The sequence below is a fragment of the Talpa europaea genome (genome assembly GCF_964194135.1).
Source record: "Talpa europaea genome assembly, chromosome: 12".
NCBI lineage: Eukaryota > Metazoa > Chordata > Mammalia > Eulipotyphla > Talpidae > Talpa > Talpa europaea.
The window spans coordinates 60020957-60040910 of NC_140079.1; the positions used below are offsets into that span (position 1 = coordinate 60020957).

Here is a 19954-nt window from a genome sequence, read left to right on the forward strand (position 1 = left end):
ATTTATGGTCAACTAATCTTTGACAAAGGAGCAAAGAATATGCATTGGAGCAAAGAAAGTTTGTTCAATAAATGGTGCTGGGAAAACTGGGTCGCTACATGCAAAAGAATGAAGCTTGACCACTACCTCACACCATACACAAAAATCAACTCAAAATGGATTAAAGAACTAGACATAAGACCTGAAACCATAAAATATATAGAAGGAAATATAGGCAAAACACTATGTGATTTGCACATCAAAGACATCTTTACAGACACATCACCCAAAGCAGTGATAGTGAAGGCAAAGATAAACAGCTGGGACTACATCAAATTAAAGAGCTTCTGCACAGCAAAAGAGACAATAACAAAAACAAAGAGAAACCCCACCAACTGGGAGAACATTTTTGCACCCAACACTAATGATAAAGGACTGATCACAAAAATCTGCAAAGAGCTGATGAGACTCAACAACAACAAAGAAAATAATCCAGTCAAAAAATGGGCAGAAGAGCTAAAAAGAAACTTCTCTGAAGAGGAAATGCAAATGGCCAACAGGCATATGAAAAAATGTTCAACATCACTTGTCATCAGGGAAATGCAAATCAAAACTACCATGAGATACCATCTTACACCAGTGAGAATGGCACATATTAAAAAAACTAGCAACAACAAATGTTGGCAAGGGTGTGGAGAAAAAGGAACTCTTCTGCACTGTTGGTGGGAGTGCAAACTGGTCCAACCACTGTGGAAAGCTGTGTGGAGATTTCTGGACCTACTAAACATAGAGCTTCCATATGATCCAGCAATTCCACTCCTAGGTATTTACCCAAAGGACACAGAAACATCAATTCCAAAGAACACCTGCACCCCTATGTTTATAGCAGCACTGTTTACAATAGCTAAGCTTTGGAAACAACCCAAATGCCCAAAAATAGATGACTGGATCAAGAAGATGTGGTCCATATATACCATGGGATATTACTCAGCATTCAAAAAAGATAAACACATGCAATTTGCAGCAACATGGATGGCGCTGGAAGGGATCATGCTCAGCGAAATAAGCCAAAAAGAAAAAGAAAAATACCGGATGGTCTCACTCATAGCAGGAATCTAGAAAACTTAAATAAGGGACCAGGAAAATGAATAACTATAAGAAAGTGAAAATCAAAATCAACAAAAAACTATGAACCAGAGACACTTTTAGGGGGGCGGGGGCGGGAGGGGAGGGATTGGGGTCAGAATGGGGGGGCTGCAATTGTATGGGGAATATAACAATAAAATTTATTAAAAAAAAAATTTCTCAGTTCAATAAGTGAAAAATTTTATACTTATTAAGATGATTATTTCCTATAACATTTCTAAATGGCAAAGCAAATTTTTTTCAATAGCTTCAATGATATTAGATATTACTGTAAAAAGTTAAGATGTACTGCTATTTTTTACATTAAATAATATCTGCTATATATGTGTGTGTGTATATATATAATATGTGTAAGGGCATCCCTTAAATAAATACCTCTCCTACAATAAACATACTTTGCTAAGGACAAGTAATCAGCAGGAGAAATTCAGAGAGGAAAATATTTTCAAAGAAAACAAAAGCATCTTCCACAGTACTTCATAACAATGTATTAAAATAATGAAAGGTACTACAGCTACTCTGGATATGCCTGTTAATATAAGTACTTTTTTTTTTTTTTGGATCAAAGACATCTTCCTAAGAAGCAAACAGATGATAGATGGACACTTTTACTTGCTATAAATTTGCATATAATTTTCCGTTAGAAGTTTTCTTGTATTTCTCCCTCATAAGAAATCTTAAACTTGGATTTTGAAATTTAATTATTACTATCATACAGCCGAAAACTAGAAACAATTTTGACAAAATAACAAAACTTGAAAATAAAGTACTTAAAAATATAAAATAACTATCAACTATATTTGGTTGAGGTGCTTATCATTACCATATCCAGTAAATGCATGTCACTGTTCTTCACGTTTCGACCTGGACTTAACAACATTCCAAAACATCTGAAAATATTGAGGGAGAAAGAAAGGAGAAATAAGGTATCAAAAATATATGGAGGTTCAGTGAGCAAAAATTCTTTTACAATAATATACAATCTGAGCTCTGTACTTATAAATTGCTTTAGTTTTTTAAAGAAATATCAAAAATAAGAATTCATTAAGATACATAACAAAATCACATAGAAATAACTTATCTAAATTCCCACATCTTTATTTTTGCATGTAGAAGACTACCAATGATCAGAAACTGTCATAAAAATGGCCACAAATTGCTGATTAAAACAAAATACAGTACGGACACATGAATTAACGTCTATGAGTAAGTGAGATTCTGTTTCCCTTAGAGTTATTCCAAACATATAGGTCAAGATCAACTGTCTCAATTACATAAAAAAAAAAAAAAATATTAAAAAAAAAGGCACAGTGCTCTCTCTTTCACTGCATTAAACCAGATTAGCAAGAACAAGCAGTTACCCTCAATGTGACTATGTTCACTGAGTAAACTGTCAATACTACATCTTCAACTTGAAAAAAAAAGTTACATGAAACTCATCCCCAAATGTACTATTATACTAGTGAAGATATTTACCCAACATACTATATACTATTAACTATTTACTCTGTGCTTCCTGATGCTAGAGAAGTATCAGGATCAGCACTACCACTTTATTTGTAAATGATTTTCAGAAGCTCTAAATTCAGGTAAATCGGGGCCTCCCCTGGTGGCGCAGAGGTTGAGCGCTGGGCTGCGAGGCTGCCCGCAGCCTCTGCAGCGCCAGTTTGATCCCCGGCTGCTGGCGAGGGTCCCATAAAAAATAAAAAAATAAAAAACCAGCGTTAAAAAAATAAATAAATAAATAAATAAATTCAGGTAAATCTAACATCTTTGTGTTTTTTAGGATTTTTTATTATTTCTGCTTTCTAAGCACAGTAAATTCTGATGGTGAGGAGCTATGGGTGTCTCGGTGGTGGGTGTGATGTGGTAACATAATTCTGAAGAGATGTAAACCTATACCTGTAAATCATACACAATGTTGTAAATTAATGTTATTCCAACAAAATAAACTTCTAAAAAAAAGAAAAGTCTTGAGAAGTTAAACAATGTACTAAATTTATACAGCTATTAAGTAGATCCTACAGCTCAAGAGGCAATGTGATCTACCCAGTGTCCTGTCCACAAAGCATACCTACACAACTAGAGTTTTTATTGCAGTTTCCCACATTTTAAAATATGTTATGGAGCATTTTATACAAGAAGTAGAAAATGTAAATAAATTAAATATGAATTTTTATACATCAAAGTACTGTTAACTGACCAGTCAATACTTAATCTGATTCTTATTTCCAAAAGTTAACTTTTCTAGTATATTTTTTTCATTATGAACAAGATTAAATGATTGGCCGTACCCAAATATGAGGTTAGTTCTTCAACATCAGCTTTAGTGATGTCTTTGGAAACCTATCTCCAGTGGCAAAGGAAACAAAACAAAATGTAAACAAATGGGACCACAACGAACTAAACAGCTCCCACACAGTGAAAGAAATATTGTTAAAATAAAAAGGTAAAATGCTGAATGAGAGAAGATATTTGTAAATATCATAGGGATATCCAATATATAAAAAAAAAAAAACTCACAAAACTCACTAACCAAAAAAAACCACAAATAACCTGATTAAAGAAGAGATAAAGGACCTGAATAGACATGTCTCCAAACAGGACATACAGATGGGTAACAGACACATGGAAAGATGTTCAGCATCTCTTATTAGGGAAGTGCAAAATGAGATATCACTTCACCTATGATATCATTTGTTAGAGTGGCTATTATCAAAAAGGTAAGAAGCAACAAGTGTTGGCAAAAATATGGAGAAAACAGACTCCTCGTAGTCTGCTGTTGGGAACGTAAATTGGTGCAGAAACTATGGAGGTTCCTCAAAAAATTAAGAATAGAAATACAATATGTTCCACCTATCCAACTGCTGGGCATTTATCCAAAGAATACCAAAGCAGGGGCCTCCCTGGTGGCGCAGCGGTTGAGCACTGGATTGTGAAGCTGCCCGCAGCCTCTGCAGCGCCGGATGGATCCCCGGCGGCTCTCCAGCCACTGGAAGAGGGTCCGGCATGGCGCGCAGACCTCTCCTGCCGCCCGCTGCTCCCCTCAGCAGTGTACTTCGGTCCTTCGGCCTGCTCTGCTCCCCGCTCTGGCTCTGGTGAATTCTCTCACCCTCCCGCGCTTCTGACTGTGCCCAGTGCTTGTTTAAATAGATAGATAGATAGATAGATAGATAGATAGATAGATAGATAGATAGATAGATAGATAGATAGATAGATAGATAGATAGATAAATAAATCTTTAAAAAAAGAATATCAAAGCACTAGTGCAAAGAGATATAAGTATCTCCATGTTTATCACAAGCATTATTCATAACAGAAGAATTGGAAAAACCTAAGTACCCATCAACAGATACATGGACAAAGAAGATATGGTGTTTATACACAGTGCTAACATTTTAAAAAAGAAAGATGAAATCCTGCCGGAGAGTATGTTATGCCAAGTGAAATAAGTCAGATGGAGACATTGTCTGATTCACTCAAATGTGGTGGATAAATAAAACAAATGAACAACATCAACAAAACCCCTTAGACTAAAAACAAAACAATGGTTACCAGAAGGGAAAGGAGAAGAAAGGATGCATAAATCAGGAAAAAGGGGTCAACTAGATGGTGATGGATGGGAACCTGACTTTTGTTGGCAAGCATAATACACAGATGTTGATTTACAAGGCTATACATCTGAAACCTATATAATGCTGCAAATTAATGGTACTTCAATTTAAAAAACAAGGTAAAAAAAATAAATATGAACTCAGTGAGTGGTAAGACAACATACACTTCCTGTGAGTACCTTTTTGGCATCCAAAAATAATGAAGTACATAACAAAGGTAAAACTGGTAACTTTCCAAACACATTGTACCACTGAATAAAATATAATCCACAGCAACAGAAGTAATCATACACTGACATTCATAATTTTAATATGATTACTATATACTACCAAAATTTCTGTCCTCTGAAATACTATAATAAACACTGTACAAATTAAATGTTAATTAATCATGCAATCACTGTATATTTCCCCTACTGGACTCAAATTCTTTTTTTTTTTAAAGATTTTATTTATTGGGCCTCCTCTGATGGTGCAGCAGTTGAGCGCTGGGTTGCGAGGCTGCCCGCAGCCTCTGCAGTGCCAGTTTGATCCCTGGCCACCGGCGACGGTCCCACCAAAAAAAAAAAAAGATTTTATTTATTTATACATACAAGAACTGGGGTACAAGCCAGAGATCTGGGGGGTGAGAGGATTCACCAGAGACAGAGTGGGGAACAGAACAGGCAGATTGACTGAAATACACTGCTGAGGAGAGCAGCAGGTGAGTCAGGAGAGGTCTGCTGCACCATGTGGGTAGCTCCCTGGCTGGGGATCAATCTCATGTTGCAGTGGCTGCAGACAGCTTCATAGGTTGTGTCTTAACCCCTTGTGCCACCAGGGAGGCCCATACTGGACTCAAATTCTTACTAAGCATAGGAGTTAATTTTTTTCAGGTATAAAATTTAGTCTTCCCAACTGAAAAGTCCAGTTAAGGAAACAAAAAATGTATCTGGTAGTTCCTATATACCTTGCTTCAACTTGTTCTGCCCGGGTGTTTTTAAAAACAATTTTCAGCATTATAGGATTTCTAAATTACAAAACTATTATATATTCATTGTACTAAGTTAATGAACACCAAACTGTAGAATAATTTCTTTCTTTTCTCTCCAATCTCAGCTCCCTTAGGAACCAATGCAAACAGTTTGGAATGTACTGCTCCTAATTTTCTTTTCACAGTTTTTGAAAATTTTAACTTTTACATTATTTTGTTGTCAAGCACTTGCAGGTAAATGTTAAAATGGGTATAATTTTATATTTTAAATATGATATTTCTATATTAAAATCTATTGCAAAAGTAGCTTTGGAAGTTTGGATTTTCCTTAAATGGCAACCCAAATCACCTTATTTTGATTATCTTTGATGTACTGTTATTTTCTTGGGTAAAAAACTTCTTTTTTTTTTTTTTTGATTTTTTTTTTTTTAATAGAGGCATGTTTTTCTTTATTTGTTTGCTTGTTTTTTTGTTTTGTTTATACATGCACTGGGTACAGTCAAAAGCGCAGGAGGGTGAGAGAATTCACCAGAGCCAGAGCAGGGAGCAGAGCAGGCAGAAGGACCGAAGTACACTGCTGAGGGGAGCAGCGGGTGGCTGGAGAGGTCTCCACGCCATGTGGGACCCTCCTCCAGTGGCCGGGGAGCAGCCGGGGATTGAACCGGCGCCGCAGAGGCCACGGGCAGCTTCGCAACCCAGCGCTCTACCGCTGCGCCACCGGGGAGGCCCTGGGTAAAAAAATTCTTACCACAAGTCAGCACTGTGACCTTAGTGAAAGCACCTAACTGTCTTGCACCTCTGCTTCCTCCTCTAGAAAATAAGGTATAATGCATAAACACTAAGGATTCTTCCAGCGTCAAAATTACATAATTTTTTTCTATCAAGATGTATTAGTCATTTTCAAAATCATACTTCATTAAAACACATTAGGCTTCCTATGGAGATGAGCAAGGTCTATTAGGAATAACATGTCAGTAATTAGATAGATATTATTAGTACCACAAACACCAAATGCGAATATTAAGTGTTTCACTGGGGAGTTCAAAGCATTCAACCATCTCTTATTAACTCTATAAATAAGATAGAAAGCAAATTGCTATCACACCTAGTTTCTCAAAGAGTTTATAGTCTATTAGGGAGAAAAAAAGAAGTAAACAGGGAATTACAACCTGGTATAGTAAGTTCTGTAATAACTGTAAGTAAAGAATATTAACAAAGCAGAGATGAGGCATACCCACCATTATAGATGCTTGACCCCAAATTTTAAATCAAACCTCCTCAGAATGAAATAGTTATGATACTATCATATTCATTTTTATCATATTAATTATAATAGGGACTATTTATTCACTGTGCTAACTTTAAGTCAGATACCACATACTACATTTCAAATCAATTTCTATATAACAAATCATAAAATGGATTTTCAGAAAGTATAAAAGATTTTTCCAAAGCTGCACAGCTATTAAGTTATAGGATTGCAAAACTGTATGGTATTTTTACATTAGATTCTGACACCTTCCAAAACTAGCAGTAGAAAAAATTATAAATTTCCCGTGTGATCCTGGGCAAGTCGCAAACTTTGAAGTCTCATTTTCTGATAAAGTATTACAATTGCCACTGTTATTAAGAGAAAGTTTAGCTTTCCACAATCCCTAGTGAGTTTTTATTCAAAACAGCTTTAAACAGCTTTTGACACCAAGTTAGCATCCATACAAACACCAAAATTCAGCATATCTAGCATTCTTTAGACTTACTTGATGGAAAAGGAAGTGAGAAAAATAAAGATGCTAATGTCCTACAATAGGAAACTAATTTTTTCACTTTTGCTTTTAGTCCATCATTAGGATTCTATGTACTTCCAAGAGGAATATGGATAAAAATTAAGAAGGGAGGAAATGTAAAGGAAAAAGGAAAGGAGGCAGGCATCTCACCAAAACTGGCTCTTAGTAAACTTTGTTATTAAAAATGAAAAAGTGACACTATGACAGCAGAGATTAAAAAAACTACAAATAAAAGCTTTAACTCAAATTATGTATTTTTTAGAACAATCAAAAAAATACTAAAACCTGAATAATTCCACAGAAGTTGAAATCTTACTTAACAAAGTTAAGCCTCACCTTAACGAAGCCAAAACAAAAGATAGTCAGAAATGCCTTCCAAATATAAGAATTGTTAGGATTATTTTTCTCTTACTAAAAGGTCAATTAGAAAAAGCATTCTTCACTATGCACACTAGAGTGGAACCAAAAAATAACCTTCCAAGCTGAAACTGAGCAAAGTCATTTTATAACCAATGGGGAAAATTATTGTCACTATGACTTTTAAACATTTTTTGTCAAAATTTTAATAACTCTGTCAGCTATAAATACATAGGGAAATGGAAAAAATATCAATGTTATAGTAGTACTTTGTAATTTATATCATTTAGAAATGCTGAAAATTATTTCATTTCTTTGGAAAAAAATTAGCATTAGTTTGAACAGTGCTTGCTTTCTTCTCAAATAACTTACAATTTAGAATAAGCATCTTTTCTGTATCTTGGCAAACTGCAGACTCCTTTCTAAGTTTGACCCAGCTTCCAATATATTTCTGAAAATTCTATTCTGTAAAATACCTCCACGAGTTCCTTTAACATGAAGTTCTTGCTGGCACCACTTCCTCTGGGACATTGGTCCTTTTCATCACCACCACTTTCCTTATTTGTGCTGATATGTTCATCATTACTAAGTTCCCCTAGTTGCACATCTGCAGTCCACTGAAGTGCAGCAGTGTCAACATTCCCACAGCCACCTATTTCTTCTATGACTCCATCTACATCTACAAAGTTATATGTATGATGCAGTAAAAGTTTTGCTGCCCTACACGCATGTGTGAATGTTTTCAGCAGCAGCACACTTTTATATCAACATTTTCTAAAACTAAGCAAAAAAAAAAAAAAAAAAAAAAGCCAAGATCTCCAGTCTCCTTGTAATTATAATTTTCATTCAATGTGGTAATTAACCTGACAACTTTGGCCTGACTACTACAAAACTAACTGGAATTCTGTTTTTCACTGGCAATCTCCAAGCCAAAGGAGGAGTAAAGGTTTCATTTTAATAATAAGCAGCTTTCTATTCCTAGTGAAATTTAAACTAAATGGAAAAGTGACCTCCTCTTGTTGTTGCATTCACCAGATCTGTTTCAGTGAGGTTTGTACCATAGCTTCATGCAGGACTAGGTTTCATCCTACCTTCATTTTGCTGTCACCATTTTCGAATCTTCTAAGATCACTTGAAATTACATTTTCAGCATTATTGCTTTTCATTTCTTTGCTGCACTTTTATCTTTGTTGGCCAACTCTTTCAATTATCCATTTTTGTAAAGTGTCATTTTTACCCATTAAAGTGAGTTTATCAGTGGGAAACAAAGAGACAAAATAACACATTTTGCTCTCTGAGTAAATTAAATAAGAGATGCACCATGACCAATCATTAACAAACTCTCAAAAAAGTTATGCAACTGATCACTGATCTTATAATTTACATAATGATTTTGGACAGAAGAGATAATTTCAAAGTTTGTATCTTATACAATTACTCAAAATCAGTACATCAATGTAATAGAAACTGAAATGTGTTTGGGGTACTATTAACCTAAAGCATGGTAACATAAAAACTGTATATATCATAACTGCAAAGGACTGCCTGTATATACACATAGACTCCAAATAAATCTAGTCAAGGTTTTTCCCTCTCCCAGATGACAATCAGAGGTTAAAGAGAAAGTGCGACATAGTCTAGGAAAGACATGAAACAGCTTGTCTAGCAAAATGAAATAAGAATGCTAGCAACACTAAGGTACACCTGAAGTTATGGTCATGAATCTGAACTGAAATCAGTAAGTATTGTTAATGTATTTTTCCCCCAACTGCACTCAGTTAAAATACATGTCGTTGTAAAGGAAGCAGAAAGCTTAAAACTAGTTATGAATATGCTGGACAAATAGAAAGATGGGAAAGAGAGCAAAGAAATAATTTATAACCATAGGTAATGGAGTTTAAGTTGGAAAAGAGCCAAGTGAAACCACAGGGTGTGTGGGTAAGGGAGAGTAAAGTACAGTAAGATCATAGACTATTAATCCTGGTGGGATCAAAATACTAATGGATTTGAGAAAAACAGAAGCAAATAAGAGAGATAAGAGGTGGTGATCAGAGAGTGGAATACCTGAAACTGAGTTTATGAAGGGAGTGAAATTATTGATAATAAAAGTTCTAGAGTATGACTTATAACTAATATAGGTAGGAAGAATTCTCTGTACAAGATGATGGGACATAAAACAAAGTGGGGATCAGGATCTGAGCATTGATGGAAAACCCAGGAGTCTTCGACTGATCATAAACCTTGATGAAAACAGGAAGAAAAATAAAGTAGATTATTTCAGTAAGACTAGATGTTTAGGGTAGGAAGAAGACCTTGGAAAGTGCATGCAGAGTTCTGGAGTACCCTGCTTTTTTCCAGTTTTGGCCAACTAAGGTGTATGACTCAAGGAAGGGGCAATATTACCAGAGGAATGTGGAGTTCTGGTTACCCTCTTAATAGTACTGATGGAGGATAAGAAGGGGAGCAGAATATGAATAAGAAGGAGATTTTACTTGAATTGAGAAAAGGAAACTACTTCTGGGTATTCAAAGATACTCTCAGTTGATGAATTTTCAAAATTGTAAATTCAAATACATATCTACTTACGTCATAACCTCATCTCATAAATGCTATTGCTCCTCAAAAGACCCAAAAGAGTATTTGCTGAAGGTCCAAAAGAATAGTCCTATACCCTCATAAAGAGACCTTTAATTAAACAAATACCCACTTCCTATAATCAATGAGAAGTACACACACATCCCAAAGAGGGAAATAGTAATTTTTAAATATGATTCCTGGATGAAAAACTAGTAATAACAAAATGCCCCTGTGCTGGTGTCCCCACCACCACTCTAAGTTTGATGATATGCTATAAGGACTCACAGAAGACACATCAAAAAGTTGTCTATTTATGCCCCTGATTAGAGTAAACACTTATAAAGCAAAATCAGCAAAGGAGAAAGCACCTGGGGTGAAGTTCAGAGGAAACCAGGCACAAGCTTCCGAGAGTCCTCTTGTACTGAGGTCATAAATTCTTCCAGGGGGGTCATGGAGGACGCATGTAATTCCTCCAGCAACAAGTTTTGACATGTGTGAAATGTCCAGCAGGAAAGTTCACAGAGGGACTATGGACACTGGACACACAGCTTAGTGCAGAGCACGGCTGAATATCCTAGAATCTTACAGCTAGATGAGAATTAACAAAGCACACCATTCAGAAAGAGAAGTGCTTCCTGTAGTATCTCTCCAGTACCCTCTATGGCACACTTTAATATGTGCTGCTGCAAAGGAGAAATGCTTAACATTCCACTAATGCAGATCAGAGATCAGTAAGAGGAAAGATTTGGAACCAAGAAGCAATAAAACTGGTAACTGGCATAGGATATACCTCAACTTCTAGTTACTTAATATCCAGATTGGGAATCTAAATTTTTTAAGCCAATAAATGAAGAAATCACATTTTATTATAAAAGTGTATCATTATTTACAAAAGTTTTCAAAAGCAGCTCCAACAAAGCTCTACAGATTGTAACAATGTCAATTTCCTACTTTTAATATTGCACTAAGGTTATGTAAGATCTTATCACTAGAGGAAACTGGGACGGTACAGATGATACCTCATTGTACTATTATTGTAATTTCCTGTGAGTCTATACTTAATTCAAATTAAAAGGTTAATTTAAAAATGAGCAGCAACATATCTAGACTAGTTTAACATATAAAAACATGTTCTAGAAAACAATGCATGTTTTCATAGCTAATATAAAAAAGTAGTTCTAAAACACAACACTGAAACGTAATATAGTATTATATATATTTAATATTTACACTATAGTGCCACTTCCCTCTACTGGGTGCCAGCAGATGCCAGCAATGGAAGATATTGAAAATTCTGTTCCAATTTCAAGATCCAAAGCTAACTGATACAGCTTCCAATTATCTACTTTACAAAGCACCTAACAGTTCTCTAGCAATTGTCACTTGAAACAGCTATCAGAGAACAATGAAAAGTATTATTGCATAAATATAACCTCTTTTCCTTAGGGAAAAAGGATTATTTTCCTGCTGCTTTAAAAGAACTCAAAAAAAGATAAATCAGTAAGTTCAAAGAGCAGATTTTAAAATATTGTGCAAACTATGAGCCATCCCACTAACATTTTCTTATTTTCAGGATAGAGAGTAATGATATCCTTTAAGAAAAATTATTGGAAAATCTTAATCTCTTGATTTTGCTAGAAGATTTCACAACTTATTACAAGAATAAAACATATCTAGACAATATCTAATATCTAGACAACTTAAAGTTAGTGACTGGAGCTTTTTTTCCTAAATAAATCTAAAATAATTTGCCAGAGAGATGGCAAAAATAAAAGGTAGGATAATTCAATAGAAGACCCCTCAGAATAGCTTAATATCAAACACGACTGATGCAAAAAAAAAAAAAACCAACCACAAAGAGCTTCATTTTTTAAATTTATGTTACTATTTATCCTGAAACACTTTATTACAAAATATGAATACTTAGCAAAATTCAGCTAGTCAAAATATTAATGTGGCAAAAACTGAAAAATTTCCTACTTTTGGGGAATCAAACAGGACGAACAATCTATTCAAATCATCAAAGTTAGAGCTATGTAAGAAATAGTTTAATAATAATTTTACACACCAGCTAAAATTTTTAAATCCTCATCAATTTAGTAGTATGCAAGATAATATTTTTTAATATTTTTTCCTTTGGTATAAAAATGGTTGATTCCAAAACCCATGGAATGCCTGGTCAGGGACAGAGATAATTGCCACTTCAGCTTTGGAAACACTGGAAGAGCGTGACCTGATCTGATCTACACAAACTTTCACACTTTAAGCTGGAGCCTCTCAATAATTGGGCTGAGATCTCACTTTTCTCACACATTTCAGATTACAATCATCTTGCTTTCTCCTCTCAGTTATTATTGCTGATTTTTCTGCCACAAATCAGATTTTCTCCCAGGGAATAGTGGCCTGCATTTAAATCACTCAACAATCACTCAGATGCCCCAAGACTTTCAAATTCTGCTGGAAATACAACAAAGAATATCAATTCATTTATTTTCTAGATGATTTGATTCATTTTAAACTGAGAATATAATCAAGATTTAATTGGGGGCAGTCTAAAGACTATATAGTCTTAAAAGACTATACACTCAGGAATCAGGCTTTGGTTTAAACCCTGGCTCTACAGTTTCTGGCTAAGTGAGCAAGGTTACTTAACCTCATTAATCCTCTGTTTTAGTAGCGGGGTGGGGAAGGGAGGCAGGATAACAATAATAACTTCCACAAGTGTTTTTATGACAAATTGTACAACAGTCATTATAGTAAGTGGTCAATAAATGCTGGCTATGATTACTATTTACTCTCTTATGCCCAGTTCCTAAATAAAGCTTAATATATAAATGTCATTGAGAAGAGGAAAGAATATTAGAAATTTTCAAGATAAAAGAGTTTTGACTTCCCATGTCCTCTAAAGAAGGCATGATTCTATCATGCAATGTTCTATTACTCCTTACACAGTAGAGTGAATTTAGTCAATTATCTAACTATAGAAATACTATCCTTTTTATTCACTTACTTAACAAGTTATGAAAAAGAGGCAGTAGACAGCCTATATTCTGACACAAGAAGGACATGTTTCAAATATTAATTGTATGACCCTGGACAAGTTATTTAACTTCTCTGTGCTTCAGTTTCCTTGATTGTAAAATGAAAAGTAATAGTAATTATTCTCATAGGTACCACCTCAAATGGTGTCCAGAGCAGATGAGTGCTATGTAAAGATTAAGCAGCTTTGTGCTCCAAGCTCTGTCTTAAATACTGGAGATTCTGGGAAAATGACACAGTATTTGCCTTCAATGGGGTCAAGACAGAAAACTGCAGTATAATTTGCCAAATTTCTACATATGAGGAAGGCTTGAATCCCTGAATGTATAGAGAAATGGCTTCCTTTGTGACAAAAACTGATATTTAAAACAAAAATAATGAAAATTAGCATTCATGGTGGGTGATGTATATTCCTTGGGTTTCGATGTATTATGCTCTCTACTTTTGTGTATGTTGGAGGTTTTACATGATAAAAATTGTTTTTCAAAATGATACATTTTATTTTCTCTTTCAGAAGATAAGCCAAAACTATGTAATGTGAAAGACTTCCTTTAATAATCATGTTTTATCCTACAAATCAACTTTGTCAGTGTTAAGAATGCAGCATTTTCTTGACAACACTGCCACCTACTGGATTACTTTAAATCCCACCATTTACATTTTGTAATTTTAACACTAAATACCACATATGACCCAATAAAAGGCAAAGTTTTCTTTTTCCCAAAAAAACAGGTAAATATGAATATTTACAAAATTTCCTATATAACAAGAAATTCTGTCATGTTGAACAATGCATTGTTTAGGGAAGACCCATTAGCCTGGAGCAATCTCAATTCATTTCAGTTTGGCTACTGATAGAAGCAATCAGACAAAATGAGTGAAAAAGGAAGCAAAGAAATTTAGCATGGATTTAGTAATTATTGCTAGATCTATATGGCTGTTTGTAACTTCATCAACATTAGTGTTATTAAAATAAAAGCAATAGAGTAATTATTCTATATGGGAAATATATTTTTAAATACCCTAGAGATAAGCAACTGGATACTGTGGCTTTGATTAAATTTCTATAAAATGCTTTATTTCAAACAATTTCATATAAGTTGAGATAACTTGGGGGGGAAATTGTTTGCTTTAAGATTATCTAAAAAGCAGCTTAAGTGATGATGGACACACTGATAATGGAGATGATTGAGGAACATCAGAATAAAGTTCTGACAGTGGGCAAAAGAAATGTTTCTAAGTTATTATTTTGTGTAATATATTTAAAGTACACATTTAAATGTTTAACCAAATTAACAAATAAAACATTATAATTAGGCATTTAACCATTTCACCTATATGCATTAAGGATTCTATGTCAAGTTGAACTTGTATAGTATAGGCCATTAGAGTAAAAACATAATATGCCATTTAACCATAAAATTCCATGACTCTTAAGTATTACTAAAAGTTAAATTACTCAACAACTAATACCTTTTTGTGTGTGCTACTACAGATTTATTCAATGGAAAAGATGCCCTTTGTTATCCACAAATAAGTGTTGAGGCATATTAATGACATGGGATTGGAAGGGTACTGGTAAATTCTGGGACAATTTAAGCACCGAAACCACTGAGCAAAATAGTAATTATACATGATGGGGGGAGGACGTGTGGGGAGGGAGCAGCAACATTTAGGAAACTATACCAAGAATTAATAGATAAATAAATGGTAAAGAAGGGAAAGCTCACTGACTGACTAGAAGTGTGGAGAATATGGAAAATTATTATTTTGCAACCATCATAGTAAAAACTAGGTAAGACAAGAATTATGAATGAATACTAAATCAAGGAAGAGATTTGGTGGAAAAATATTTTCATGTAATAAGACTGCTTACTAATTATAATGGGAGGGGGGAAAGTAATTACAGTGGATAAATCAGACAACATGACTAAGTAATCAAAAAAAAATCACCAGCAAGAGATAAATAGGTTATCAAATATCTACAAATGTTATTCATTCTAAAGGAAAAAATACTATTTAAGCAACAATAAATAATCTAAATCTAATCATGAGGAAATATTAGCTAAACCCAAATGATCATGTTATATGAAAAAGAGGGGAAAAGGATGTATTCTTCAAAAATGCTATAAAAGATAGTAAAACTATGGAAATGTTTCTAGAGTAAAAGAAAGCTAAAGTCATACAGAAGCTAAACTAAACATTTGATTCTAGAGTAAATCCTGAATTAGAGGGAGGAAAGGACATTATTGGGTTAACTGACAAATTTGGAGATAAAAATTACTATGTGAATGCTAAATTTATGCAAGTTGACACACATATTGTACTTAATAAAAGATATTCTTTGGAAAGACACATTTTCTAGTGAAAGTATGTAAGAACAAAAGGGCCTACTCTTAATTTGTTCAAAAAACAATTTTGTGTATTTTCCCCATAAACTGACATTTTTCCATGAAACATTATTTCAGTTTCAATAAAATTACATCTAACTTATTAAGAGGGAGAAGCATTATTCTCATCCCTATTTTTTTAATTGCAATAACAAGGTTAAAGGTATAGGATCACACTCAGGCATCTGTTACCACACCACACCCACTATCAAGGCATCCTCATTTTTAAACAAAGAAAATGAAGTACAGTGAAAAGCCACAGTAAGTAATGTTGTTGAAATTAAAAAGAAATGACTGTTACAACACAGTAACAAAGTCAATACAACTTTTTGGTAGTATTTAAGAAAATTTGTTTACCTTTCAATAGCTAATTCTTTGTTAGAAAGTTGCTGGACTGTAATCACCACCTTCTTCTCTATTCCTTGTTTTAATTTGAAATAAAATTTATCTCTATCCTTAGGCACAGGACTAAAATGGGGGGGAGGGAACATAAGTTATCAATATATTAATACAATAAAATGGTAACTTATTCCAATGTCAGAATGAAACATCATTTAAGCAACAACACTCTTATTTTTAAAATGTAATAAACTCATCTTGTCACAAAGTAACCAACTACAAATTTTAGTCACCGAAAGAATTATTAATTTTTAAATTTGACTTACAAGCCTTATATTTTATCTCCAAAAACCAAGATATTTTAAGTTTCAACATGGTACCTCAAATTTAATTTATAAATTTAACAAATTTAGGAAAGGACTTACTTAATTTTTTTTTTAAAGACTGTCACATTTCCGGTTTAGCTGGTTGTGTGGTATGAATACTTTTAACACAATGAAACCCAAAGTAAAAGGAAGTGAGAAGAGCTTACTTTAAACACCTAGAATTTGAGATCACTAGCTAAGTAAATATATGTAAAAGAGGGAGATATGAATAGGAGCAAGTTAAATTCTTGCCCAGGCCAGAATGAATTGTCTATCATGAAGAACAGATTGGAACTTTTAGTGGTGAACTGAATTTATACTGATGCATACCTGAAACTTACACGTTACAATGCAATGTTACTTCAACACAATTTAATTCATTAAGATGATGAACACTTAAAATATCTTGAAAAACTAACCTATCCTGAGATCCAACTTTTTTATCTATAAAAAAATAGATAAAATACCTATCTAACAATAAATATTAGAATTAAAGGTACACAGATGATCATTAAGTAGTAAAAGTATTTCCTGTTATCTAGAGAAAAACATTCTTAATAATATAAGGAAATGGTTAATTTAAATTGATGGACAAAACACACAATATATTTTTAGTAACCATTAAAAATTATTTTAACATTTTACTGCAAAAATTCTTATAAATTTAAAAGAAGGTATACACATAAAATAACAAAAATAAACAAAAGGAATAAATTTAAAAGAAGGTATACACATAAAATAACAAAAATAAACAAAAGGAATAAATTTAAAAGAAGGTATACACATAAAATAACAAAAATAAACAAAAGGAATAAATCAAACATTAGAAAAGATTGTGGCTAATAAGACTACAACTTTTCATTCTACTTAATCATTTTACTATATTTTCCATAATACCAGTATTCTTTAAATATTAAAAAAACAATTTACATAAAACATCTGAAAAGTATGAGAATGAAACATATTTACCAGTCAAATATATATAATTTTGAAGCTTTATAAGAACATTTATGTTCCAGAACCTTTATTTAGCCAGTATTTTATTTTAAGCACAAAGTCAATTTTCATTATTGTCAAATAACCTCACCTAAAGTTTCCTTTTCCATCATCTTCTTTTACCTCCAAAGAGACACTGAAGGTATATACATCACTGTCAGGGGTAGGAATAATTGAGTCTTTAACATCAGACACTTGTTTTGAAGAACGTTTGAATGCTGTACAGAAGCTATACAAAATTCTGCTTACCTAAAAATAAAAATAGAAATTACATCAGGGAAAGCTTTTAACTATATTCTGATAACTTTCTCTCCTAATTCCTGAATCTATAACTTTCTAAGGTGGCAATTTTCTTTACCAAATAAAGATATAGTCTAAACTTGTGTTATATGTGTATACATATATGACTTACACATTGCATTATTATGTACTTAATTTTATATATATAATATATAGTTTGTTTCTTTAAATTCTGGAATTTAAACATGATTAAAAAAAAGATATTGAACCAATTTAAGTTCACAAAACAAGTTAACAAGCTATAATTATAGAGGATTCTAGACCTCATATACATGGGATAAATAAATTCTAAGATAATTACCACAATGACACTACCATCGAACTCTTTCTGTCAACCACACACAATGTTTTAGCCCACGTCCTCAATTTCTTTGTTCACTTCCCTCAGCTTCACAGAGCTAGATACTGAGATCCAGAGAATAGCAAATACTGGTTTTAGCAATAAACATGGTACATGCTTTAAAGAACTTCTAAGGCTATTACTCAGTGTTATAGTAAAAATGCATTGCAAGATTCCCAGAAGGAATATTGAAACAGTCGTATCACTCTATTAGTATTAAATCACACTGGTGACTACTTAAAAAATATTTGTATGTGTTTATCAATGGCTCATATTCTTCCCCTAAAGTGGTGAAATACTCTTAAGTTATTCACCACTCTTAAGTTATTCTCTTCCTTGGTTCCAAATGAAGCATCATTCCATCACAAATGTGTAAGCTTCAAAAACACAAGGACACCAAGGAGTGAAGAGTGAAAATAGTATGAAACAAGTGTTTAAATAATGTCATATTTTCAAAACCTCACATTGGAAGTACAAGTAAAGATAATTCTCTGAATGTTAACAAATCCTTCACTTTAGATAACATAAATTTTAATTATTCATTGAATTATGTTAGTCTAGGACTATAATGTTTTGCAATTTGTTTGAAACAAGAACATTTTAATCCACAGATTTCTTAAAGTTTGGGTCTTTCATCATTTTTCTACTTTTGTTATATTCACATATTTTCATATATACAATATATTACATTAAAAAAAAATCCAAACTTCCAATAGATCCAGAGATGAATGATTGCCCTAAACTGCCCTTATAACAAATTAATTTTGTTAAATTAAATGACTGAATAGTGTCTGCCAGCCTAACGTTCAACTCAGCAGTAGCATCATATTTATACCATAGTATTCATAAAATATTTCAAATATTTTAATATCCCATATTATTTTCATAAGTGAGTACAAAAAAAAGCAACAAAGTATTGATATTAGTAGGTTTAAAACCTCACACAATTAACCATTCATTCAACAAATATGTGTTGAACACCTGTGCACTAAATATCATATTTCATGCTAGGGATACAGCAGTGAACATGTAGTTTACATAAATTGAATATGGTTGGGGTGGGTAAGAAAGAATAATTTGGTATGACAAAGCACAGATGTTTAATCTTAACTGAATATGCAGTGACTTAGTTCAATAATTTCTTATTAAGGAAAACAGAATCATAGAACATGATAGAAATATGTTGAAAATTTTGTCTACAGATAAAGAATCAAAAGATGTTATACTACTTTTTTTTTAATTATTATTCTCTACTTAATCCCAAGTAAAATATGAAGTTTACTTTTGACATATTCAACATCGGCACATTTTTAAGAATGCAATATATGTAAAATAAGGGACTACTGTATATAATTTTTGATACACTAGTAGAATCAAATCCCAACCACATTTATTCTTTTTTTCTTCTCTCCTACCTCAATTCTATTTCATTTTCTTTGTGTCAGAGCTTTCAGTAAGCATGCCACATAAGGTTATATCAAAAAAGTCAAACAACTTGGAAAATTCTAAAATAGATAGTAAGGGTCAGAAATTTCTTTTCAAAAGAAAAGTCAACCATTAGGACTGAGCCAGAGTGGTAGGCATTAAGAAGGAAAAATCACTTTTCTTTTTGAAGGAAGGCTATAACAGTACACTGATTTCATTAGTGGCGATCAAACTGCATTTTTTCCTGCCTATATCTTATAAGTTTTTATTTCCAACGAAAGTGTTAAAATTTAATTTGTGAATTTTGGAGACTGTGAATAAGCTGAAATG

The 19954-nt window shown here is 33.1% G+C and overlaps 1 protein-coding gene across 2 annotated transcripts in view; it reads right to left on the minus strand.

The window, feature by feature from the left end:
* The window catches only part of RABGAP1L (RAB GTPase activating protein 1 like), a gene marked incomplete at both ends in the record, with an annotated part of 493888 nt that overhangs the window by 457127 nt on the left and 16807 nt on the right, over nucleotides 1–19954 (minus strand). For both annotated transcript variants that reach the window (XM_084251369.1, XM_084251368.1), the window contains 3 exons: nucleotides 1949–2015; nucleotides 16217–16327; nucleotides 17651–17808. In XM_084251369.1, the coding sequence (XP_084107495.1) occupies nucleotides 1949–2015; nucleotides 16217–16327; nucleotides 17651–17808 (336 nt within the window). The remainder of the gene's footprint in view (nucleotides 1–1948; nucleotides 2016–16216; nucleotides 16328–17650; nucleotides 17809–19954) is intronic.